Genomic DNA, 27,660 nt, shown 5'->3' on the forward strand with positions numbered 1-27,660 from the left:
CCTCACCAATATCACCAGCATCCAGCATCTTTTGCACCAAATGTGTTTTTTTTAATAATTGGAATAAAGGTTATACAGACTCCATCTGGTTGCTGGATATTCCTTTTCCTTCCTACATGGCAAGGCTGCATCACTTGTGCAGTCTCTTCCATACCATGGCCTCTTTCAGAAAAGTGTGTCCATTGCGGAAAATATATTCCGTGTGTGAGCGTGATTTCCCGTTATGGACACTACTCGTTTCAGAGGAACGCACCACATTATACCGATTTATAATGCTGTACGTCTCTGCATGACCTTACTTATACTGACAGCATTATGTCAGTACAATTCAGCAGATGCAAGGTCGTACAGAGAGACGCAGCATTATAAATCGTTATAATGCCGTATCCGGAACGGGAAATCAAGAGAACGATAGGTGCATTTATATCAGCACATCAAAGGGACATTCTACCTGCAGAAGGTGAGGTTTATACATATACTTTATTGCTCTGCATATATTACATGCCATAGTGTTTTCACTAGTGAATCCAGTCCTGTACAGTGAGAAAGTTATTCACATTTGCTGTGGGAAGTAGAAAAGGATATATTTAGGAAATATAAAACGACATGGGAAATACTGAAGTGGATAGTAATAGAGGTCTCTTTCACGTAAACAACTATTTGCAGCCATTACATGTGCAGTCATCTACTATGCTGTGCTCAAACGGAGCCCCAAATGTAGGGAAAGCGGTGTGGTAATCTGCAGACCATTGTCGGTTACCCTAAAGTGGTGAGTTTATCAATTAAATCATCAATCGTGTACACGAGGAGTTTCATGTCCTCTTTTTCACTCATCCGATGCAGGCCATGTTTGCGGAGAATGACATCTACATCGGAGCTGAGTGCCCGGTCTGCAATCTGCATGGACACATGCCATGGCACTTCTTCATCTTTCATGCCGTGAATGAGTCGGATAGGAGAAGTTATGGGTATTGGGCTATTTAACAAGCAGTGGTTTTCAGCTTCTTTGATAAAAGAATACGGTAAAGTATAAAAGCCTTCTTCACTGTATTTTGAGGTAAGTTTCCATTCACCTTTCTCCTCAGCTGCTTTCTTTTCCTGGAAATAGAAAGAAATGCTTACTGTATATGTTGATGGACTATTACAAACTGCTGCAGAGAGTTTCCACAGGGATGACTAGGATGGATCATGCAGATTTCAGTGCAAATTTGCTTGCACATTTAATCTGCAGAAACCACCCAAAAACAAAACAGAATACTCGCCTGTAAAAACAGACCTTCTGTAAGGACTATCCTGTTGGGGGCATCATATCATCACAGGAGGTCGGGATGTACAAAGACCAGCATGGTACCAGTGAAGCGCTGGGGGAAGGCAGGCGGAAGTATATGATTTTAAAGAGGACCTTTCACTAGAATGAAACATCTAAACTAACTATACAGACATGTAGAGCAGCGCCCAGGGATCTCCCTGCACTTACTGTTATACCTGGGCGCCGCTCCGTTCTCCCGGTATAGCCTCCGGTATCTTCATAGTTAGGCTCCACCCAGTTGAACCTGCCGGCGTCTCATTCTCCCATGCTGTAGCGCTGGCCAATCGCAGCGCTCAGCTCATAGGCTTTTCTCTCTCTCAGGCTATGAGCTGAGCGCTGTGATTGGCCAGCGCTACAGCCTGGGTGAAGGAGACGCCGGCAGGTTCCACTGGGTGGAGCCCAACTATGAAGATACCGGAGGCTATACCGGGAGAACGGAGCGGCGCCCAGGTATAATAGTAAGTACAGGGAGATCCCTGGGCGCTGCTCTACATGTCTGTATAGTTAGTTTAGATGCTTTATTCTAGTGAAAGGTCCTCTTTAAAGGGAGTCTTTCACCTAATCTGAGCGTTTTATACCGCTCAGATCAGGTTATAGACTCTTTAACCCTCATTACGATCATACCTGTCTCTTATCTGTCCCTCGCCCAGATAATGAAAATAACACTTTTTAAACGTATGCAAATTACCTTCTGAAGGTGCCCAGGGGCGGCGTTACTGGGCGATGTGCCCAGAAAAACACACCTCCAGCCGGCGGACGTCACGAGCGGCACCAGACGACGGCGGGCTGGGAACTGGCCCGCACCTGCGCACTGCTCTGCCCATTATGGCAGATGAACAGCTTTTCATATTGTGCATGCGCCGGCCGGCTGTCTTTAGTTGGCCGGCGCATGCGCAATATGAAAAGCTGTTCATCTGCCCATAATGGGCAGAGCAGTGCTCAGGTGCGGGCCAGTTCCCAGCCCGCCGTCCTCTGGTGCCGCTCGTGACGTCCGCCGGCTGGAGGTGTGTTTTTCTGGGCACATCGCCCAGTAACGCCGCCCCTGGGCACCTTCAGAAGGTAATTTGCATACGTTTAAAAAGTGTTATTTTCATTATCTGGGCGAGGGACAGATAAGAGACAGGTATGATCGTAATGAGGGTTAAAGAGTCTATAACCTGATCTGAGCGGTCTAAAACGCTCAGATTAGGTGAAAGACTCCCTTTAAAGAGGACCTTTCACCGATTATGACACTGTGAACTGAGTATACAGACATGGAGAGTGGCGCGCGGGGATCTCACTGCACTTACTATTATCACTGGGCGGCGCTCCGTTCTCCTGCTATGCCCTCCGGTATCTCCGGTCACAAAGTTATGGTAGGCGGAGTCTGCCCTTGTTCTTCTGTAGCTCTGGCCAATCACATTGCAAAGCTCACAGCATGGGAGAAAATAACCTCCCAGGCTGTGAGCTCTGTGCTGCGATTGGCCAGCTCTAGAGCAGACTCCGCCTACCATAACTTAGTGACTGAAATCTCCGCCTACTATAACTTAGTGGCCGGAGATACCAGAGGGCATAGCGGGAGAACGGAGTGGCGCCCAGGGATAACAGTAAGTGCAGTGAGATCCCCGGGCGCCGCTCTACATGTCTGTATACTTAGTTCACAATGTCAGGATCGGTGAAAGGTCCTCTTTAAAGGGAAATGGTCACCGGGATTTTGTGTATAGAGCCGAGGACATGGGTTGCTAGATCACCACTAGCACATCTGCAATATCCAGTCCCCATAGCTCTGTGTGCTTTTATGGTGTCAAAAAAAGATTGTATATATGTAAATGAGGCAAGAACCCCAAGGGGCTGTTACTAACGTTTCCGGAGCCCAGCACCGCCTCGCAAACTCCGAATCTCCTCCTTGCTCCCCAACGTCACAAAACTAGAGTGCCGTAATCTCGCAATGCGCAAGCTAGCACATGCGCAGTGTCGGCATAGTGTTCCTTGCCTGTGCTGGCATCAGCCCCAGGGAACGAACTGCGCATGCGCTAGCTGGTTAATCGTGAGATTACGGCGCTCTAGCTTTGTGACGTCGGGGAGCAAGGAGGAGATTCGGAGGATGCGGGGCGGTGCTGGGCTCAGAGTCAGAGAACACTGGACTCATCTCTGAAACATGGAGGAAACAGGACTCATCTAAGGTTCATTTACATATATGGCAGGAACATTTATTTCAGGTTTTTCTCTGAACTGACAGTTCGTTCATAATTGATTTTAAATATCATTATTAATGTATTAAAAAGTATTTTTAGAAAAGTGAGTGGATAAATAGGCTTAGAAAGTGTTTTTTTTTTTTTCACGGGCCTGAATGAAGAAAATCCTCAACAGACCTGAAATAATTCTGCATATTACATGGACAGCCATTCATCAGCTGTTTGCCTTTGGTAACAGGAGCAGCACCTGCACCATAAAAGGGACAGTCTCAGATGAGCTAACCCCTTTACACATATCGAGCTGCATTTTTGCTAGAATTTTCTATAAACGTATCACTTGGGCATATGTACCTCTAGTGGAAGCTGGTTAAATACTGTAACAAAATGGTCTGCAGCAGGGGCAACGCCAACAAGAGCTGCAATCTTCTCTGGCCGAGCAATAGTAGCAAGAAGCATAAGCCACCCTCCCATGCTTGATCCAACTAATATCTGGAAGAACATACAAACAGGTTAGAAACGAGGGCTGCTGAAACCAAAATATATACAGAACAGCGACCCATGTCCAAACCGGATCCGATTTTAATCAATTGTTTTTACGCACCATTGCCATTAATTAAGCAGATTACACCCATTTTTGACATAATCTGTTCCAAAAAGCAGGCATAAGGTTTATTTTCAGGCTGTAAGTCACTTCAGCGATCTCTTTCACTAGCACTGACGTAACGTACATCAGGCTTAGTAAATGCTGGCCTATATTTCTATGCAGGGTGGTATGTTCTCTGTCATCAGCTTTTCACAAATGTTTGTCAGTGTAGTGAAAAATGGTAGACTACTGCAGTCTGAAATTCCATGCTGACCACATAAATAGACCAACTGCATATTTGTTAATATTTTTCATTTAAAGAGGACCTTTCACTTGTATAAGCTATGTGAACGGAGTATGCTGCCATATAGAGCGGCGCCCGGGGATCTCACTGCACTTACTATTATCCCCGGGCGCCGCTCCGTTCTCCCGTCATAGGCTCTGGTACCTTTGCTTCTTAAGTTATAGTAGGCGGGTCTTCCCTTGTCCTGTGGGCGTCTCCTTCTCCTAGGCTGCAGCGCTGGCCAATCGCAGCGCACAGCTCACAGCCTGGGAGAAAAAAAACTCCCAGGCTGTGCGCTGCGATTGGCCAGCGCTGCAGCCGAGGAGAAGGAGACGCCCACAGGACAAGGGAAGACCCGCCTACTATAACTTAAGAAGCAAAGGTACCGGAGCCTATGACGGGAGAACGGAGCGGCGCCCGGGGATAATAGTAAGTGCAGTGAGATCCCCGGGCACCGCTCTATATGGCAGCATACTCAGTTCACATAGTTTATACAAGTGAAAGGTCCTCTTTAATTACATTTTCCTATAAAGTATTGCAGTGCTGAAGCAGTTCAAGTTCAACAGCTTAACTATAGACCCTCTCGCCATCCTTAGGAAGCTCAGGGCACATCAGTCGTAGTTCACCCTCATAGGCCACAGGCACTAGGCCACCATGACTGCGACTACTAGGGTCGGGCTGCAAGAGGCCCGTGTCCTGTGTCACATTGCAGACAGCGTCATCGAGTCAATTATTGAGTTTGTTATCTTGCTTTGGCATCTTGGTGCAGCACATGCTTTTGGGCCACTATGGAGGGGAGGGGCACTATGGGGACATTAGTACTATAATGTCCACTACAAAAGTTTTCTACTGGGATAGTTTATGGGGGCTTATTTCTAATGGCAGCACTATAAGAAGGTATTTTTCTACTGGGCCACATTATGGGCGCTTTATTACTACAGGGGATATTATAGATAATAGATATAGTACTACTGAGGGCAATATAGACTGGCATTATTACTTTGGGGCATACTATGGGGGCTTTATTGCTACTCAGGGGGTCATTTTAGAGGGCATTAGTTCTACTAGGGCTATCTACTACCGAGGGCACCAAGTGGGTTTTATTACTACTTGGCCTCCATGGTAGGTTTTATTACTACTGGGGCACTAGATAGGCATTGTTACTTATGGAGCCATTATGGTGGGCTCTACAACTACTCGAGGTACTAGTTATTACTCATGGGAGCATTATAACGCACTTTATTAATACTGGGGGACATTACTACTATCATGGGCTCTATGAGGGCATTATTTCTTCTGGGGAACAACAGAGGACATTATTACCATGACTTGGTCACTATTTGCAGGGTGCAATTATTTTTGAAGTTACTATGTGGTGGTAATTACTGAAGGAGATACTATCTTTGTGGTAATAGTCCCTCCACACAGATACTATCTGTTTCTGCAGTATAGTATTGGGGAGCACAGGAGGCACAGTATAGAGGGTGGCAGGATGGAGTATTGAGGAGGTGGGGAGAATGATGAAAAAGCAGAAACCTAAAGAGGTCTGTGTGAGAGAGATGAGACATGGCTGAAAAAAATAAAATAAATCATCATCATGGCAGTTTGGTCCGAATGGAGAAGATGAGGAAAGTAATTATGTATCTGAGGAGATTCCACTGGATGCAAGTATGGTATGTAGTGCTGCACTCTCCTGTATGTTTGGTAGTGCGGAATGTAATTTACATAGTAACAGTCTTCCATATTGGGTCCTAATGTGGTGTCTGTCATTTTGACAGGAAGATCGGAACTGTATGCTGTGCTATTCTTTCTGTTAAATCTGAAGGAACTGTTGGCAGTGGCTTACAACAGGCCTTTGACCGCAACGTGAGAATAGACTTATTTTGTTAGCATTTATCACTCTTAGCTTCCTTGAGGGTCTTGGTTCGAGCTTCCTGTCACTACAAGGTACTTGGCGCAAAAAGGTTCAGAACAGATCTAGACTATAGTCCAGTTGTTTGAGAGGACCATCCCTCTAGAAGATCATGTTCAATGCAATTTTTCATAGGGAGGGGTCATCGAGGACATTTACAGTGTACATGTAAAATATTTTGTTTACTAGTAATAACCATTAAATAATGTCATAAGAGGAATGCCTAAGCTATGGAAAACTTACCTGTGGCCCTTCAGACACATCATCCAGAATTGAAAGTACATCTTTCTTCCATTTCCCAATGGTGCACTCTTTTATGTTTCCCTCTGAGTTTCCACATCCAGTGTAATCAAACCTGAAAACATAAAAGGCGTTCAGTGGTGCTCCTCTTCCAGTAAATAAAAACTGGCTCTTGGTCCACAGATACTGTACCTCCATGACTTTGAGTAGGACTAAACTGCACAACAACTGGACAGTTACAAGAACATAGATTCAAGCATATATCAACACCGGCAGACAATATGCTGAAATAAACTCACCAATAGAAGTGAATGCGCATAAGCAAGGGTAAAGGAGATGGAGTATGGCAATGGCATACAGGTTTAGAGTGGATGAATAACAGTGAACTGACCCTGTTCTGAAATACAACCCAGCAAGACAACCAAGGCTAATCCAGAAACTAAACCCATCAAACAAGTAATAACAGAATCACAGGAAAATAAACAACAAACTTCAATGCTGACAGCAGTGAAAGACTGCAGGACCACGGGTCCTAGGATATACTGACAGAACAAGATAAGAAGGACACATGCATGATGATGTGAGTACAGTACAACAGACCCTTGGTCTGACAGGAGTTCAGGTCAGATGAGCAGCCGTCGGTGCAGGAGATGTGATCGACACACAGGCTGTGTTTCCCAGACTGCACATGGTGTGTGCATGAGCCCTAAGAATCCAGAAACAATTGCATATAGCATACATCATCTCTAGCAACCAGAACAGCCTGGACTTCAAGGAGGTGAAGTAATAACAGCCCCCTCCTAAATTAACCAGGCCAAGCTAGGCGATAACCTGACGCAGACTCACAAGGAAGGAAATGGCATAGCAAATACCTCAAAGTTAGTAAATAGGCAGCAAGGACATCCGTGTTGCTTGTAATACCAGGACAGTGACAATTTGAAAATGACATAAAACTGGTGAATTTGCACCTATTCATCCATAAAATGTCAGGAAAAAAACGATCTACTAAAGTGATCATAAAAGATTTAGGAGAGTCATTTTTCGAGATTTATGATTATATAGTCTTCTGTAGGAGCATTCAAAGTCTAGTATATACTGATGGAAGCGCTCACCTTGTTCCTTTCAGTATGTTCCCATGTTCTTCAATTATGTAAAAGAAATTTGAAATAAATCCCACGTTCTGGGGTCTACCAGAGTCTCTCACTTGATGTTGTTCTTACCCACAGAGGACTCTAGCAGGGTAACTTCATAACTTGAGACCCAACTGAAATGCCACCATTTAGAACTCTTAGGCCCCTTGCAGACAAATACGGATGAGGTCCGGATGCGTTCAGGAAAACTCACACCATTTCGCAAGAGAGTTCAGTCAGTTTTGTTTGCAATTGCGTTTAGTTGTTCAGTTTTTATTGCGCGGGTGAAATGCGCATTGATGCGTTTTTTTTCACACGCGTGATAGAAAACTGAATGTTTACAAACATCTCTTTGCAATCAGTGAAAAACCCATCGCATCCGCCCTTGTTTGTGGATGTGATGCGTTTTTCACATAGCCCCATTCACTTCTATGGGGCCAGCTTTGTGTGAAAAATGCATAATATAGAATATGTTGCGATTTTTACGCAACGCAGAAGTGATGTGTGGAAAAACAACACTCATGTGCACAGCCCCATTGAAATGTATGGGTCAGGATTCAGTGCTGGTGCTATGCGTTCACGTCACGCACTGCACCCACGCGGAAAACTTGCTTGTCTGAAAGGGGCCTTAGAAGACCTTCCAGCTGTACACATCAATTTTGATTCATATGTTGTTTTCTTGTCACTTTACTGTGAATGAAAAGATGCAAATTCGCCCATTTTATTAAATAGATATATTTCAAAATATCACTGTCTTAGTCACAAAAGCTTTGTAGACTACGAGGAAAAAAAGCAATTAGGAAATATCACTCAGGAACAAAAAAAAAATGATACACAAGTCTTTTTTTTTTTTGTATGAATTTCAAGGTCCATTCTTTAGTTACTGAATGTGAAACTTCACAATTTACTTTCGAAGGCTAAAAATCTGTCCTTGTTACAGGGACAGTACAGTTCCTGGCGGTCTCCCTTGTAAGAAGCTCTACAGATGTGTGATGCCTTTGGGGCATTTTTTTTTTTTAAGAGAGTTTGTTGCAAACAGTGTGTTTACTAGTGTTTTGTTAATGGCGTTTTTTTCCCCCTATAGAGAAATGGAAACACCTGAAAAACCATCAAGAGATACTTTGAAAAGGAGCCAGAATTTTGTAAGACAAAAAAACACCATCTAATTTACCGTATAAACGAGTGTCCAAGAGATTTGCAGAAGTCTTCGAGGGCCACGGCTTTCTGAGCATTCATATCGGATGCAAAGCCAGGTAAGAAAATGACTCCAGGACTTTTGCCTTTTAGTTTCTGGTAAGCCAACTTTGGTAAATCTTTCCGTGTTAGGTACTGTATAGAGGACTTAAGCCTGTAAGCTTAGAAGAAACAAAGGGAAATACATACGGTAAGTAAAAATATCCTAATGTTCGGAAGAGCTTTTCTAGCATTAGAAGTAATGACACATCCATAGGTTACGCCATCAAGTTATCAGGTGGTACAACTGGTGGAACCTCCATGATACTCAGAATGAAAGGGAAGCATGGCTTGTTAAATGCTGCAGCTCCTTCACAATCTTTCCTTGCACAGCAATGGTCCTGTCCACCCGCTGCTCAGGGCACTTAAAACCCAGCCATAACATTCTAGGTTTTCAATGCAACATGTGTTTCTTCACATGACCAGGAACCAAGGACAAGACATTTAAAGGGAACCTGTCACCAGGATTTTGGGTATAGAGCTGAGGACATGGGTTGCTAGATGGCTGCTAGCACATCCGCAATACCCAGTCCCCGTAGCTCTGTGTGCTTTTATTGTGTAAAAAAAAAAAAAAAAAACTATTTTATACATATGCAAATTAACCTGAGATGAGTCCTGTATGTGAGAGGAGTCAGGGACAGCACGCATCTCAGGGTAATTTGCATATGTATCAAATCGGGGTTTTTTTACACAATAAAAGCGCAAAGAGCTATGGGGACTGGTTATTGTGGATGTGCTAGCTGCCATCTAGCAACACATGTCCTCAGCTCTATACCCAAAATCCCGGTGACAGGTTCCCTTTAAGGGATTATTTTTATTTATTTTTTTGTTGTTTTTTTAAATGGCCACAAAGGGTTAACAAAAAAAATGCAAATATAAATAAATGAAAAAGCCACACTCATCCTCACAGCCATTGCTGCTCTCCTCAAGACACCAGACAGGGCCCCCCCCCCCCACCGCCCATCACTGGCTCAGGCAAATCACTGTTACAGTCTGCGATTGGCTGAGTGGGTCTTTCCTGACACTTCCAGCAAGATAAGTCATGGGGCAGTAGCAATGGCTGAGGGTCTGTGAGGGTATGGATTACTTTTTATTTTTAACCCTTTTTTTAATGGCTTCTCCCAAGAAAATCCCTTTTAAATAATGTTTTCTGGGTTTTACATTTATGAAATAAAATACAAGGCAGTTTTTTTATTCTGCTGATTTGTGGGGTCCTCCGGTCAGACCACCACTGATCCCACACTGAAGTCCTATTCAAGGAATTATCTTTTTATTTTACTGACTGGATCTGAAAGGTTTACATTCACAGTATGTATTGCGTTCTGTATAAGTTAAAATCTGTATCAGTAAAATATTTTCCAGCACTGGATGTAACATGTCCTAATGACATTTCCAGTTGGATGCTATCCTGATTCTAGCGATTCTGTCAGGCATCCCTAAAATCTGAGAATGTTTACATTAGTCATTATATAATGCTAGGTTTACTTTGCTGTTTGAGTGAGGAATACATCAACTAAAAATATCAAGCACACAGATCTGGGACACAGTGTTGCCACGGGCACAATGAAGGCTTTGTCACATACTGGCAGAATAATACGGCTGTTTTATTAAGTAATCACAACACAAAGCGAGCAACATTTGCTGAAGCTTCAGGATGGTCAAGGAGGTCATGCTGAGGTTTGCCATCCCCAGATGACTGCAATAATACAACCTATGGGAGAATAAATTCATGGGATAATGACATGGCTATCTTTAAGGAGTCACACGTACGATCGCAGAACACTTCATCATAAACTGGAAGGAGGCCAGTGTTGGCAGTACAGAGGAGGCCTGAAGACAGGAAGGCGAGGCTGAGACACGTCGTCATTTAATACCTGGCCTTCAATGTGACCAGTTGACTAAAGCCAAGTCATGCGGAATTGCTGATGCACTGAATCTGCATTAAATACTGTCATGCGTCCTTGCCAACAATCTGATGACTCAACTTTTTCGAAAGCTTTAGTTGAGTTGGCATCACCATCTAGTCTGGACTTTACTGTCATGAGGCAGTTGTGCTTGAAAGGTGCGTTCCAAAAACAGAATATATATATTGGGGGGGGGAAAAAAGAAATTCCTGTTAAATTACCTTAGGTTCCACACTTTTAAGCCATTTTTAAAGTGAATCGGTCTATTTCAAGCTGCCTGAAGCTAGAGAGCTATGTTTTACACTGAAACACTGGCATTTCAGAGACAAAGTATAAAAAAATGTATACAAGGGCAGAAAAGTCCGCTTTGTAGATTTTCCCTGCCCCGTTTGTCTTCAGGCAAGGAAAATCAGAGGCACAAAATATGGACCTAAATGCGAATGTCACATAAGAGTATTCACTATGGGAAACATGCTCCATGATGGCTACATTTTATGGACTGGACACTGCTCGTCTGACGTGAACTCACAGCATTGTAATGATTTATGATGCTGTGAATTCCTGGTTTGACCATAGGTCTATTGTACTGTACTCACATAATGCTTAGAGTACAGTACAATAGACCAGCAGTCAGGGAGGAACACACAGAATCATAAATCATTATGATGCTGTGCGTTCACGTCAGAGGAGTAGTGCTCAATAAATACAGCCATTACATGGAGAGCCTTTCCTGGACTGGATACACTCATGTGACATTGGCCAAAAGCAGTGTGCGAATCCTGCCTTATAATCCAGCCTCAGAGCTCAAATTTGAACAAGGCCTTCAGCGCTTGTTCCAGCGATTTGCAATTCTTGGAAGTGCTAATATTTATACCAGGTATTGCGTAGTAATCTGATGAAGGCTGGCTAACTATCATTATAGGAAGCTAAGCTCGTCAACTCTCCAGTGAAGGTACCTTTGGGCTCCAACACATATTTACTAAGCTATTCAGGTTACACAACCACGTTAAAACCAATAATTATCAACAGTGAATGAACATTTTAACTCCTTAAAAACAGGGCCTATTTTCAACCTTAAGTATTTCAGGCGGTGGTCAGACATTCATTTCAGGGTGGCTCCACGGGGACCCCGTTCTTGTTACTGGTGAGGGCCCCAGCAGTAGGACCCCCACCAATCTAATTGTTATCCCCTTTCCAATATATAGCTGGAATGCCCCTTTAACCCCTTCCCACATTATCACGTACATGTACAGGAGCGAATGTGGCTCCTTGCCGCATCCTCACGTGCATGTACGTGATGGGATGGGATCGGGCGGGGGCAGGCGCTGCACCCGTCCGATCCGCACCAGAAGCCCAGCTGTTACTGACAGCCGGGTCCCTGCTGCATCCGCCGGCATCAGTGTGTGCGGTTATGCCGGCGGATTAACCCTTTCACGTGTGGCAGTCAGCGCTGACAGCGGCATGTGTGGGGTATACAGAGGGAGGGAGCTAGCTCTGACTCCATCACCCCCCCCCCCCATGCTGGCAAGGGGTCAATGGTTGCCATGGCAGCCCCATTCCCTTACACATGCATCGGAGCTGCTAGCCTACAGAAGCCAGGAGATACAGCCTGAGTGCTGGGTCTCCTAGGCAACTGTCAGAGACGCTGACCATTCAATTCAGTACAATACAGAATGTATTGTACTGAATTGAAACAGGGATCAAACCCTTAAAAGATGAAGTCCCACAGTGGGACAAATATAAATAGTAAAAAAAAAAAAAAAAAAAAAAAAAAATTATAAAAAAAGTAAGTTTCAAGTAAAAAAAAAAAAAAAAAAAAAAAATTCGTCCTTTTACCAAAATAAAGTAAAAAAATATTGTAAAAAATAGGGAAAAAAAAGAAAAGTAGAAAATTTGTCACCTTACATCACTAAAAGTGCAACACAAAGCAATCAAAAAGGCGTGTGCCCCCCCAAAAAATATTACCAGTCTAACCGTCGCCACACCCGCAAAAAATAAGCCCCGACCTAAAACAATCGCCCAAAAAATAAAAAACTATGGCTCTCAGACTATAGAGACTCTAAAACATGATTTTTTTTTTGTTTGTTTCAAAAATATTAGTGTATAAAACGTTAATTTTAAATAAGTAGACATATTAGGTATTACCACGTCTGTAACGACCTGATCTATAAAAATATATGATTTAACCCCTCAGTTGAACACCGTAAAAAAAGCCATTGTTTGTCACCTTATATACAAAAAGTGTAATAAGAAGATCAAAAAGTCATACACACTCCAAAAGGTGTACCAATAAAACTGTCATCTCACACCGCAAAAAATGAGATCCTACATAAAAGACAGTCGCAAAAATAAAAAATGGCTTTCAGAATATGGAGACACTAAATAAAAAATAAGAATAATTTTATATATATATATATATATATATATATATATATATATATATATATATATATATATATATAATGCTTTATGTAAAACAAACAACCAAATATTTGGTATTGTTGCGTCCGTAACAACCTGCTCTATAAAAATACCACATGATCTAACACCTGTCAGATGAACATTGTAAATAACAAAAAATAAAAATGGTGCCAAAACAGCTATTTTTTGTTACCTTGCCTCACAAAAAGTGTAATATAGAGCAACCAAAAATCATATGTACCCTAAAGTAGTACCAACAAAACTGCCACCTTATCCATTAATTTCCAAAACGGGGTCTTTTTTTGAGTTTCTACTCTAGGGGTGCATAAGTGGGTCTTCAAATGTGACATGTCCCTCCACTCCAAAAACCATATGGCATTCCTTTCCTTCTGCGCCCTGCCGTGTTCCCTTACAGCAGTTTACAATGACAAATGGGGTGTTTCTGTAAACTACAGAATCAGGGTAATAAATATTGAGTTTTGTTTGGCTGTTAACCCTTGCTTTGTTACTGGAAATAATGGAAAATCTTAAATTTCAAATCCATTTTCCCTTAATTCTTGTGGAACACCTAAAGGGTTAAAGCTTGTAAAATCAGTTTTGAATACCTTGAGGGGTGTAGTTTCTAAAATGGGGTCATTTTTGGGTGGTTTCTATTATGTAAGCTTCAAAAAGTGACTTCAGACCTGAACTTATTCTTAAAAAGTGGGTTTGGGAAATTTTCTGAAAAATTTCAATATTTGCTTCTAAACTTCTAAGCCTTCTAACGTCCCCAAAAAATAAAATTACATTCACAAAATGATCCAAACATGATGTAGACATATGGGGAATGTAAAGTAATAACTATTTTTGGGGGGCGTGGCCTAGCGCGGCATGGAGTAAGGCGCACATGTGAAGAGCTCCTGCCGGTTATCCTGATATATAGTCACCGGGACACTTACCGTACTCCTGCTGTGGTGAAAAAGCTGCCTGGAGGTGGAGAATATGGTCCGGAGTTCGCAGAAATCTGCGAAAATGTCAAGAGGGAGCCGGATGAGTTTGAGAGAGGAGCGGGAGGAACGGCAGCAATATGGCGCCGATGAGGATGAGGGAGAGGACCCGCAGGAGGAGATGAGCCGGAAAGTAGCGGCGCGGCTCAGCAAATATGCCCGCGATTCGGGAGCAGCGCGAGCGGGTCTGAAAGACTGTGAGGAGGCAGAGGTATCTTCAGAAGGGGAGGGGGACTCCTCAGTGGAGGGGGAGAGCGGTCTGGAGGGAGCCCGGGCTTCAGTGAGATCGGGCAAGCAGGGCCATGCAGCTGAGGGGGGAAAAGTGCCTCATGATAAAGAGCCAACACTCCAGGATGTCATGAAAGCAGTGACACAGTGCAGCAGCACCCTCAAGTCCCTGACATTGCAAGTGGGGGGGCTTAGAGAGGATTTGGTGATTATCAGAAATGACCTGCATAAGATCTCTGAAAGAACCACTGAGGTGGAAAAAAGAGTGTCTGGCCTGGAGGATGAAATGACACCCCTTAAAATGGCTGCCAAGACGTCTGGACGGGACATTGCACAACTGTTTGCTAAAACGGACGACCTTGAAAATAGGTCGCGGCGCAACAATATTAGAATAGTGGGTATCCCTGAAAAAGCTGAGGGAGCTAACTCCACTGATTTTATTGAAAAGTGGCTGCTGGAAAACTTTCAAGATAAAGGGCTGTCTCCATTATATGCTGTGGAAAGAGCGCACAGAGTGCCCACTAGACCGCTTCCTCCGGGGAGGCCCCCACGTCCGATCTTAGCCAAGATCTTGCACTACAAAGACAGAGACACTATTTTGAAAAAAGCGCGTGACCTTCCGGAGCTATCCATTAATGGAGCGACGATCTCAATATACCCGGACTACTCTTCCGAAGTTCAGAAGCGCAGGGCGCGTTTCCTGGATATCAAGCGGAGGCTGAGGAACCTCCAAGTACCATACTCTATGTTGTTCCCAGCGAAACTGAGGGTGGCGGCCATGGGAGCCACTCATTTCTTTGAAAACCCGGAGGACGCGCTAAAGTGGCTGGATCTACATGAAAAGCGTCTGAAGCATAAAGAACCGGACACTTGAAGAGGACAATGCTGGTGGTAACGTTGTCCCCCAGAGAAATCCCCCTTTTTTCTCTTTTGTTTGCACTCCTGGTTATCTTGCGGGCCGGGATCCCGCATTTGATAGGGGGTGGACAGTCTTCTGGCAGGCCTCGTTTTGTTTTTCCCGTGAGGCTTGGAAGCAATTCTTTCCTTATCTACTGTGCTTTTTTGATAACATGGGAGTGAGAACTCTGGTATCTAGGAGTGCGGACTATGTTTAGTTTTACTGTTCATTTTCAGTTATTCGTCTGGTGACGAAGTCACTTTGATTGCAGGAGCGCGAGCAGCGTGCTTCACCTTACTAAGGACTCTGGCCTGTATGGAGTTAACACGGTGCTAGACTATGCCGTATTGCAAGCTAGGCAGCGGTTACTATAGCTGCCCATCTAGGGTGGGAAATGTTGTTATGTATATGGAATCAATTTTCCTGTTGTTACATTGGGGAGTTAATGGGGGGGGGGAAGGGAGGGGTTCTCATACTTCAGCACTAAATGGCGGTGGAGGCGAGGAGAAACGTTAGGGAAATTACATGCTCAAATAAATGTGTGGCATATTGCTAGGAACATAACTGTCAATGGCTCCAATGACTAAAATAATTAGCTGGAATGTGCGGGGACTAGCTGATGCGACAAAACGTCAAAGTGTGTTTGGTTATATGATGCGGTTCCACCCGGCTATATACTGCTTGCAGGAAACTCATTTGACTAAACAATCACTGCACACTGTGAGTAAGGCCTGGGCAGGCTTTTCGTCGCACGCGGTGTTCTCCTCACATTCCAGGGGAGTGAGCATAATGGTCCATAGGAGTATACGTTTTTTATGTTTACAGGAATATGTAGATGAAGAGGGCAGGTTTATATGTGTATTCTGCGAAATAGATGGGGTACGCATGGTCCTGGTATCAGTTTACTTTCCTCCTCCATTTTCAGTGGTCCCTTTGAGGAAAATATTAGATATCTTAGCGCAATATTCTAGTGTCCCTTGGTTGATAATTGGGGATTTCAATAATGTCCCGGATGAGCGAATGGACAGATGCAGAGTGCATGATGTTGGTAGGTGTCAAAGAGTGTCTCCTCTGAATAATATAATGACAGAGGTGGGACTGTTGGACATCTGGAGGATACAACACCCAGGGTCTCGCAGTTATTCTTGTAATTCCTCCACTTTTGCATCATTATCGAGAATAGACTTAGCCTTGATTAATGCAGCTGCGTTTCCTCTGGTTCACTCCACAGAGTATCTCTCCAGATCTCTCTCAGACCACTCTCCTCTTAAAATAGAGTTAGCTTTAGTAAGGGACGCTAGACTGGGATCCAGATTGTGGAAATGTAATGCCTTTTGGTTGCAGACGCTGGGAGAGTTGGATGATGTGAAAGGGGCATTGAGGGAGTATTTTTCTTTCAACACGGGTACGGCCCCTTTGCACGTAGTTTGGGATGCCATGAAGGGGTTTCTGCGAGGGGTACTAATTCAACAGATTAACAGGCATAAATCTCGCTCCAGGGAGACTGATGTTCGTATGCATGCAGCTGTCAAGGATGCGGAAGTGGCATATGTATTAGATCCGTCAGAGGTAACGAGCCGGAATTTAAAGCTAGTACAGGAAGACCTGAGATGTCATTTGCTTCAGGTGGCAGATAGGAAGAGACAGTTCTACAAACAGCAGTTTTTTGCAGAAGGGGAAAGTGTAGGGCATCTACTCTCGATTATGTCAAAAAATCAACAGGGTTCGACGTGTATAACAGAATTAGTTAATGTGCAGGGTCAGAGTAAGCGGACTACTGGGGAAATTCTAGAGGTTATGGAGGACTTCTACTCCGAGCTTTACACATCCAAGACTAGATGTGTGGAGTCGGAGATGATGGATTTCCTGCATGACATTGACCTCCCTAAGTTGTCGTCTGAGAATAGTTTAATGCTAGATGCTCCTATTAGTTTGGAGGAACTAGAGGTAGCACTAGGTTCCATGGCAAATGACAAGGCTCCGGGCTCAGATGGGCTCCCTGCGGAGATTTACAAGAAATTTAGGGATGTTTTACTTCCGGAGTTATTAAAGGTTCTCCAGCAGGCCTTAGAAGCGGGTACTCTTCCAGACACAATGCAAGATGCTCTTATAGTGGTACTGCCTAAACCAGGAAAGGACCCCAAGTTCCCTGACTCTTATAGGCCCATCTCACTGCTAGCGGCGGACGTTAAAATACTGGCCAAAGTTTTGGCGATGAGATTATCAAAGGTAATACTGACAATAGTGCACCCTGATCAGACTGGCTTCATGCCCCAAAAATCCACTTCTATTAACATAAGAAGAGTCTTTGCTAGTATACAGTGTACGGCTGATAATGAGGGTGACAGGGCGATTTTATCACTAGACGCGGCCAAGGCGTTTGATAGTATAGAATGGGGATATCTATGGTGTACGCTGCGGACGATGGGTTTTGGGGAATGCTTTATTAAGTGGGCACAAACGCTATACTCGGCACCAAGGGCGCGTATTAGAGTAAACGGAGAATTGTCATCAAGCTTCAAGCTGTTTAGGGGGACACGGCAGGGATGTCCACTGTCTCCTTTGTTGTTCGCGCTTGCAATTGAGCCCCTTGCGGCTGCGATCAGGTGCTCACAAGCGATAGTGGGATTTAAATATGGTCCTGTGCACAATAAGGTGGCCATGTACGCTGATGACACCTTGTTGTTTCTGGGAGACACGTCGACATCCCTGGCCGAGACTATGACGCTGCTTGGTCGCTTTGGAGGGTTATCAGGCCTGACTATAAATTGGCACAAATCGGCTCTTATGTTCTTAGACGGACAGGCATCCTCGACAATAGCTGCGTTAAACAATATCCCCTGTGTTAAAACTATTAAATACTTAGGGATTAACATATCACCCAAACTGACAGACTTTGTGGAGCTAAATCTGTCCCCAATGCTAACAAAGTTTAGGATTCGCTCCAAGGCTTGGTGCAAACTGTTTTTATCAGTGATAGGTAGGGTTAATCTGATCAAGATGGTTATGATGCCCCAATTGTTGTATATACTACACAATGCCCCAACATGGATACCACTTGATCGATTTCGGAAAATCAATTCTATATTTAGGGACCTGATATGGAAAAAAGGCCAATCTAGAATTAAATTGGAGACCTTGCAGTATTCAAAAGAGGCAGGGGGTCTGGCGGTGCCTAATCCATGGTTATACTACTTGGCGGCACAAAGTCAGCACTTTAGGGGATGGATGAATAGTGACACGACGGACATGACAGGGCAAATATTGAAGCATGCATTGGGGGGTAAGGAGCTATTGTGGATATTGGAAGGGGCAGGAATTTCCTTTGTAGATACCCGGTCGCATTTGGTGAATTTGATGAGGAAGGTTTGGGAAAAGGTTAAACAGTTGAGGGGTGCAGTTGGTACTACAGTACTTACACCTTTATGGAATAATCGCAATGTACCTGAATTCTTACATCTCAGAGGATTTACCAAACATTGGCGGGATAGGGGTGTGACCAAATTTGGGGATATAATGGAGAAGGAGGGATTAAAAACGTTTGATAAATTACAGGAGGAGTACGGTATACCCAAGCATTGCTTTTACCAGTTTTTACAGATAAGGCACGCATTTACTGAAATGTGTAGGAACGACAATACCAGGATACATAAAGACGCAGCTTTAGGTTTAATAGTGGAGAAAGGGGATAAAAAAGGGATTATTTCATTGATATACCAAATGTTACTGAATAAATATCTGGAAGCGTTTCCTCTTTCTAGAATGAAGGGGTGGGAAAAAGATATAGGGGAGATATCTCAGGAGCAGTGGGAGGATATATTAGAAGCCATACCAACAATATCTTTAAGTGAAGGTGGGAAGTTGTCTCAACTTTTCATTATTCACAGAGTCTATAAAACACCAGTCTTTTTACACCGCATTGGCATCAGAGCAGATGCAAAGTGTCCAAGATGTCAGGCAGAATCGGCGGATCTACTGCATATGCTGTGGCAATGTTCACAACTAGATGGCTTCTGGTCAGATGTGTTGGCAATGATTCAGGATATCTTCTCACTGCGGATACCTAGGGAACCAAAAGTGTGTGTCTTGGGATATGTGGCAGATATTGGGGAAGAGGGGACTGACAGAATTGTAGCGAGTAGACTATTGTATGTGGCAAGAAAGTTGATTGCCCTACACTGGATTCAATCAAGCCCTCCAGTTATTGAGGAATTTAGAAGGAAAGTAAACACGATGCTAGCATATGAGAAAATGGTGTTTAAGAAGAGAGGATGTCCGCAAAAATTTGAGAAATTGTGGGGGCGTTGGAGGTATAGAGCTGATTAAAAGGTGAGGTCCATTGAGTGCTGAAGTGGGAGTTGGGAGGGGTGGGGGGGGTGGGAAGGGTATGTTGCGGTTACACTGTCATTATATGGCTGCTTGCTGTCTCATAATCATCAGTGGTGTTAATTTATATGTCACATTGTGGGACTTGATATGCGTATTTTTGTAACAATGCCGCATTGTTGTATTTTCGTACAATAAAAATGATCTGATTTAAAAAAAATAACTATTTTTGGAGGCAATACTGTCTATTATAAAAGTAGAGAAATTTAAATGTGGAAATTTACAAATTGTTCAAAATTTGGTAAATTTGGTATATTTTTTATAAATAAAAATGATTTTTTTTGACTCAATTTTACCATTGTCATGAAGTATAATATGTGATGAGAAAACAGGCTCAGAATGGCCTGGATAAGTAAAAGCATTTTAAAGTTATTACCACATAAAGGGACACGTCAGATTTGCTAAAAATGGCAGATTTGCTAAAAAATGGCCTTGCCAGAAATGTGAAAAATGGCAGGGTCCTGAAGGTAAAAACTAGCTTTGTCTTGAAGGGATTAAGGATGCAGCATTTTTTTCCTCAGGAAACTGAGATAGAAGTAGAAATGGCAATAATTAAAAGGTATAGATGTCAGCACAATATATGACAAAGCCCACACAGTGGTGCTAGAAAGCCCACTGTCTTTGTATAAATATACAACCTCAACTACAAAACAATTGGGACGCTGTGTAGTTAAGTGTAAATAAATGTAGATAACAGAATGCAATGATTTTTAAATCTCATAGACCCATATTTCATTCATAGTAGATCAAAGAACACATATCAGATATTGAAAGTCAGACATTTTACCTCATTTAGAACTTGATGGCAGCAATGCATCTCAAGAAAGTTGGGATGGGCAGCAAAAGGCTGGAAAAGTAAGTGGTACTGGTTAGGGATCGACCGATATTGATTTTTTTAGAGCTGATACAGATAACCTGTGAACTTTCAGGCCAATAGCCAATCACAAAATATCGGTATAAGTTCATATTAAAAAATAAAAAATAAATAAAAAAAATAATAATGTATGTTACAGCGTTCATCACAGATTTTTTTTAATAGTTTGGACTTGGCAATATGTGATATAAAATATATAAACAATAAACAAACATATGTAAAATTGGGAAAGGGGGTGATTTATACTTTATTATTTTTTTTCAGAACTATTTCCCCCCTTAGGGGTAGAACCTGGGATTTTTTGATTACTTGTCCTATTCACCCTGATAGATCTCTATTAGGCCTCATGCACACGACCGTTGTGTGCACCCGTGGCCGTTGTGCCGTTTTCCGTTTTTTTCTGCGGCTCCATTGACTTTCAATGGGGCCGTTGAAAACTCGGCTTGTGCACCGTTTTTACACCGTGCCCGTGACCTGTGTTTCTAGGCCGTGAAAAAAATAGGACCTGTCCTATTTTTTTCACGGCCAACGGTTCACGGGCCCATTCAAGTCAATGGGTCCGTGAAAATCACGGATGCACCCAAGATTGTCATCCGTGTCCGTGATCCGTGTCCGTGATCCGTGTCCGTTTTTTCCTATCATTTCAATGGCAAACTTGACTTAGAATTTTATTTCATTTTTCATGTCCGTGGATCCTCCAAAAATCACGGCAGACCCACGGAAGAAAAAACGGGCACGGATCACGGTACAACGGAACCATGTTTTGCGGGACGTTAAAAAATACGGTCGTGTGCATGAGGCCTTAGGGTGAATAGGACTTAACACTCTCCCTGCTGCCCTGTGCATAGTACACACAGCAGAAGGGAGATTACCATGGCAGCGAGGGCTTCAGTAGCGCCCTGGCTCCCATGGTAACCGATCGGAGCCCCAGGATTACACTGCTGGGGCTCCGATCAGAAGCTGCCACTGCCACCAATGAAGAGGAGGGGACCCTGTGGCCACTGCCATTTAAATACTGGGGTGGGGCACACTACTCCAATGTTTTTAATACTGGGGAGGACGCACTGCACCACCAGTCATAATTAACGTTTAATACAGGAGGCAGGTGTGTCAGCGCAGAATCACATAGCCGGCACCCTGCCACTGACAGGGAGCTGCGATCAGCGGCACCTGGGGGGATTAACTACCGCTGATCGCAGCTCCCTGTCATATAGGCTGGGCACCGCCTCCTGTATTTGACAATAACTTTCATTGGTGGCCCAGTGCGCCTGCCCCTCCTCCTGCCGTCTCTCCTCATTGGCAGTGTGGCACAGGGGGAGGGAGAGAGTGACTCACTCTCCCCTGTGCCGCTTTGGGAACATGAGCTCATGCTCTGTAATAGCGCGCTGGACGCATTATCGGCAAAGGTTAGATGCCGATACTGATAACTTTGAAAATCATGAATATCAGCCGATAATATTGGTAACTGCGATAATCGGTCGATCCCTAGTACTGGTAAATAAACAGCTGGGGGAGCAGTTTGGTACTAGGTCATATGACTTAGTATAAAAAGAGCACGATAGAGAGGCAGAGGCTCCCAGAAGCAAAGGGAAAATTCACAGTTGCCAGATCCGGCAGGGAACAGCTTGCCAGAGTCTACCAGATCCGGCACTGCCAGATTCTACCATCCACCAGATTGCCATTGACTATAATGGGATCTGGCAGTTTTCCAGTAAAAAATGCCGGTTTTCGACAGACAAATACTGCTGCATGCAGTATTTTTTGTCTGGCCAACTGCCCGGCATTTATGCCAGAACAGGCTACCAGAATTTGAACCGGAACTGTGAAAGATGGGCAGAAGTCCACTAATCTGCGAAAAGCTGCATCTAAAAATTGTGGAACAATTTCACAAAAATGTTCCTCCACTTAAAATTGCAAAGACTGAATATCCCACATTTACTGGACATATCATCAAAAGATTTCTGTAGAAATCCATGTGTACAAGCCAATATTGAATGCTCTTGATCTACGGGCCCTCAGGAGGTACTGCATTAAAAAAAGGCATGATTCTGTACTGGAAATCACTGCATAGGCTCAGGAACACTTCTAGAAATCATTGTCTGTGAACACAGTTTGCCGTGCAACACCACAAATGCAAGTTAAAGCTGTATCATGTAAAGAAGAAGCCATATATAAACACGGTCCAGAACCGCAGCCATCTTGTCTAGGCCAAACGTCATTTAAAATGGACTGAGACAAAATGAAAAAACTGTTCTGTGGTCAGATGAATCATTTTGGGAAACCACGAACACCATGTACTAGAGCAGGCATCCTCAAACTGCGGCCCTCCAGCTGTTGTAAAACTACAACTCCCACAATGCCCTGCTGTAGGCTGATACCTGTAGGCTGTTCGGGCATGCTGGGAGTTGTAGTTTTGCAACAGCTGGAGGGCGTCAGTTTGAGGATGCCTGTACTAGAGACTCAAGAGGAGAGGGACCATCCAGCTGGTTATCAGCATACAATTGGAAAAGCCTGCATCTCTTAGGGTACGGAGCTTCATTAGTGCCTATGGTGTGGGCAGCTTACACATCTGGAAATGCACTATCAATGCTGAACAGCATGTAGAGGTTTTAGAACATATGCTCCCATCCAGATAGCAGCCTTGCATATTTCAGCAAAACAATGCTAAACTACATACTGCACCCATCAGCATGGCTTTGCAGAAGAGTCCGGGTGTTGAACTAGCCTGCCTACACTCCAGAGCATTCACCAATGGAGAACACCCAGAACTGTAGAGCAGCTAGAATCCTCCATCAGTCTTCTCTCAAAACTCCAGCAATTAATTTCCTCACTTCCCAGACGTTTGCAGACTCTTTAACAGAAGAGGGGATACTACTCAATGGTAGACGCGGCCTGCCTTTTTGAGATTCGTTGCTGCCAAATTCTAAACGAGTTAATGATTTTTCATGAAATTGTGAAATGTCTCACTTTCCGCATCCGATAGGTTCTCTGTGATCTACTGTGAATAAAATGTGGGTCTGAGCTTTGCAAGTCATTGAATTCTGTTTTATTTACATCTAAGGCTACTTTCACACTGGTGTACGGTGCGGATTCGTCTGGTATCTGCACAGACGGATCCGCTGCGATAATGCAAATGCTTGTATCCGTTAATAACGGACCCGTTTGCATTATTCATTTAAAAAAGTCTAAGTCAAAACAGATCTGTCCTGACTTACATTGAAAGTCAATGGGGGATGGATCAGTTTTAAATTGCACCATATTGTGTCAGTGAAAATGGATCAGTCCCTATTGACTTACATTGTAAGTCAGGACGAATCAGTTTGGCTCTGCATCGTCAGGCGGACATCAAAATGCTGCGTTTTGGTGCCTGCCTCAAAAGCGGAACGGAGTTCAAACGCAGCCAAACTGATGCATTCTAAACGGATCCTTATCCATTCAGAATGCATTGGGGCTAAACTGATCCGTTTTGGACCGCTTATGAGAGCCTTGAAACGGATCTGACAAGCGGACCCAGAAACGCCAGTGTGAAAGTAGCCTTACACAGCGTCACAACTTTTGGAATTGGGGTTGTAGATCCAGCTGACATTTAGTCCTATATGTAATAGTTTTACATGCCGTGTGTGAACATACCCCAACACCCTAATGTATGCAGGAAATTATTATTTATTATTAAAGCGCCATTCATTCCATAGCGCTGTACATATGATAAGTGGTGCACATACATGATACAGACAATTGCACTAAGCATGAACAAGACGAGTTACAGACTGGTACAGGAGAGAGGGCTCTGCCCGTGAGGGCTTACAGGCTACATGGTATGGGAGAAGGACACAGTAGGTGCGGGTGAAGTTGGTCATGGCAGTATACAGGCAGCAGGGTCACTGGTTATAGGCTTGTCTGAAGAGGTGGGTTTTCAGGTTTCTTTTGAAGGTTCCAGAGTATGGGGGATGCACGGGAGAAATCTTGGAGGCGATTGTGGGAAGAGGGGATAAGAGGAGAGAAGGAGGTCTTGTGAGGGTCGGAGAGTTTGTGTGGGGGTGTATCAGGAAATTAGCTCAGAGATGTAGGGAAATGTAAGAATCGGGAGGTACTGACTCACTGTTGAGTCTATATGTACTTTTTTTTACCCCTTCTCTGGCATTCTACTACACCTGCAATAAATAAGTGATCATTACTTACCTGGCAGATCCCATGCCGCCATTTTGGTTGTCCCAGATGAGGTCATGTCGACGATATCTGATAATCACTGGTAAACCAAAGAGATAAGTGCTTGGCTGCAGCGGGCACCTGCTGTCGATGTGACATGACTGCAGCAGCTGGTAAACACCAGAGCAGCGGTCCGGGATGTGGCAGGTAATGATCACTTCTTTATTCCAAGGGGCTCAGTGTATTCTCTATGAGAAAGGCTCTGTGTATGAGCCGAAACAATGGGTGACTAAACCAGCACGTATTTTCTACTGGATGTGCTGTCCGTTTCTTTGACTATTTTATTGGATAAGGAGCTATACCCCTGGACATAGCACCCACTATATTGTTTGCTCATTGGTGCCACCATTTTTTTCTAATGTGTGTCTGTGTGTAGCGATTACTGTGCTGTCAGAGAGTAAATGTGTGATATATATATATATATATATATATATATATATATATATATATAGATAGATAGATAGATAGATAGAGAGATATATATATATAGATAGATAGAGAGAGAGATATATAGTGCAGAGCTTACTGAGCTGTCTGTCTTCTGTCTGCCCCAATAACAAGCCCCAGCTATCACCACTGCCTATAGGAAACAGGACACAGGGTTTACCCCGCTCATATGTAAACCTTTGCCTTACTAAAGGGCAGAAAGGTAAAATCACCGGACTCCGTTACTCCCTTCCGGGGCTGCAGGTCTATACCCAGGTATCAGCAGTGCACCTCCTGCGGCGGCCGCTGGTGGCGCACTCTCACCTGGAGCACGTGCCGGGACTTTGGGCTGCAGGATGGCCGCTCCGTGCCTGCACAGCCGCGGTACCCATGTGCGATGTCCGCCCAACGCTCTAGACGCCATATTTTCTCGTGCCTAGCGCACCGACAAGCCCCGCCCACCCTGACGTACGCGGAAGCCCGCTACATGGCCTCTCCCTCGGTCACGGTGACTAGTAGCACTTGACATGGCGGGGCCAGCCTCCCAGGATCACGTGACTGGCAGCAGACTCCCTCCCTATGGGCATCTGCTCCACTAATCCGGTTCCATTTTTAACCCATTAAGGACCACTCTTTTCACAGCATAGAAAACTTCCGGTCCATCCTATAGGTGGCGCTGGAGAGACTAGAGTCAGGTTTGTACAAGAGCTGATGGTATACTCTCCAGGCTGGTGCCAGGTACATCAGCTATACCCTTTATTGTTATATGTACAGTGAGTATACCCTCATCAGCTCTTTTAGTGTCAGGTGGGGATACAACGCCTGGAGCCGCTGGCAGTGCACATGTGTGGTTTCTTATTCGTCAGTTTCTTACTCACATTATTAGTATTTTTTCTTTTTTGATGAATTATATCCCAAGTAATAGAAAAAGTAAATCAGTTGAAATCGGCATTAAAATACAAATGATTGGCATAAAAGTGGGCACAAAAAAGTGAGATTTAAAGAATAATCTCACACTGCCAGCACACAGAGGGTGATGCCAGGCAATAGGTACAGTAGACGTCAGCCTGGCCCAAACAAGTTCTGGGCATGAAAACTGGCATCAAAGTGGGCAGACAGACACTAATTTGAATAAGTAACTTGTGTTTTTAAAGGGTTAAGGATGTGAGGCATCACCTTCTGTATGGTTGCAGTGTGAGATCAGTGGCCCAAATTAATGTAACCCTTGAAAAACACCAGTTACTTATTCAAATCAGCAAAAAGTGTCCGTCAGCCCACTTTGATGCCAGTTTTCACACCCAGAACCTGTTTGGGCCAGTCTGAAGTGAACAGTATCTGATGCGGGGTATCACCCTCTGTATGTTGGCAGTGTGAGATTAGTGGCCCGAATTAATTTACCGTACTTTTCGCTTTATAAGACGTACCTGAATATAAGACGCACCCCAGGTTTTAGAGGAGGGAAAAAAAAATATATATATATATTTTCAACCAAAAGGTGGGCTAAAACATGTGCAGTACATGGGTGCATACCTATGGATGAGGGGGGTTATAGTCATATAATATAAACACTGTCCAGTGTCTCGTAATTTACCTAAGTGTTATAACCCCCCTAATCCATAGGAATGCACCCATGCACTGCTGCACATGGGTGTATTCCTATGAATGAAGGGGGTTTATAGTCACATTTAATGCAAACAGGCCAATAATAGTACAGCTCCTGGACAGTGTTTATATTAAATGTTACTATAACCCCCCTCATCCTAAAGAGTGCACACATGTACTGCAGTACATCGCTGTAATCCTGTCACGAATAATGGGGAGAGGAGGGACACCAGAAAGACAACAGAAGGGAGAGAACAAAGAACTAGGCCTCAAGGCTAGGGAGAAGGGAAAGGTCACCTCCTAGGAAACCCCTAGATCTGGCCCTGAAACCTGTCAGTATGTATAGACCCTGAAGGTAGGAAAATACATACGCCGGAACCTAAACCATAGGTGCCCTGAGATGCCCTAAAGGTAGTGAAAGGGAATGAGACTACTGGTTCCTTCCCAGGTGAACGAAGTAGCGTCTTCCTGAGGCCTAGTAACAACAAGCACAAGGGAACAACTAAATACAAGAGCAGTACAACTTATCTTATAGAAAATGGATGAGCAGGAACACAAGAAAGGTCCACACACCAACTCTAAATCCAAGCACAGAATATAAACCGCATGGTATAAAGTGTGAAACCAAACTAAATAAGGAAGCAGTAATGACCACCAGCTGCACCTGAGAAGAGGTGGGGTCATTACCAAACAACAACACTGAGAATCAAGAGACTGTCAGTTAGCCTCACGTGCAGTCAGTCTCTACGATCTTCTAACCTCTGTCACAGAAGGTACCGTGACAGTACCTTCCCCCCCCCCCCCCCCGATCTACGGGTGACCTCTGGACACCTAGGACCGACCTTATCCGGATTAGCCCTGTTAA

The 27,660-nt window shown here is 43.9% G+C and overlaps 1 protein-coding gene across 1 annotated transcript; it reads right to left on the bottom strand.

The window, feature by feature from the left end:
- Positions 1-461: 461 nt before the first annotated feature.
- On the bottom strand, positions 462-25,675 carry ABHD10 (abhydrolase domain containing 10, depalmitoylase). The gene is made up of 5 exons (XM_044287455.1): positions 25,518-25,675; positions 8,803-8,986; positions 6,505-6,616; positions 3,835-3,972; positions 462-1,098 (listed from the first exon to the last, which is right to left on the bottom strand). The coding sequence occupies exons 1-5, from the start codon at positions 25,615-25,617 to the stop codon at positions 757-759; spliced, it is 876 nt and encodes a 291-aa protein (XP_044143390.1). The 5' UTR covers positions 25,618-25,675; the 3' UTR covers positions 462-756.
- Positions 25,676-27,660: the final 1,985 nt, after the last annotated feature.

This window comes from Bufo gargarizans, chromosome 3 (genome assembly GCF_014858855.1).
Source record: "Bufo gargarizans isolate SCDJY-AF-19 chromosome 3, ASM1485885v1, whole genome shotgun sequence".
Classification (NCBI taxonomy): Eukaryota; Metazoa; Chordata; class Amphibia; order Anura; family Bufonidae; genus Bufo; species Bufo gargarizans.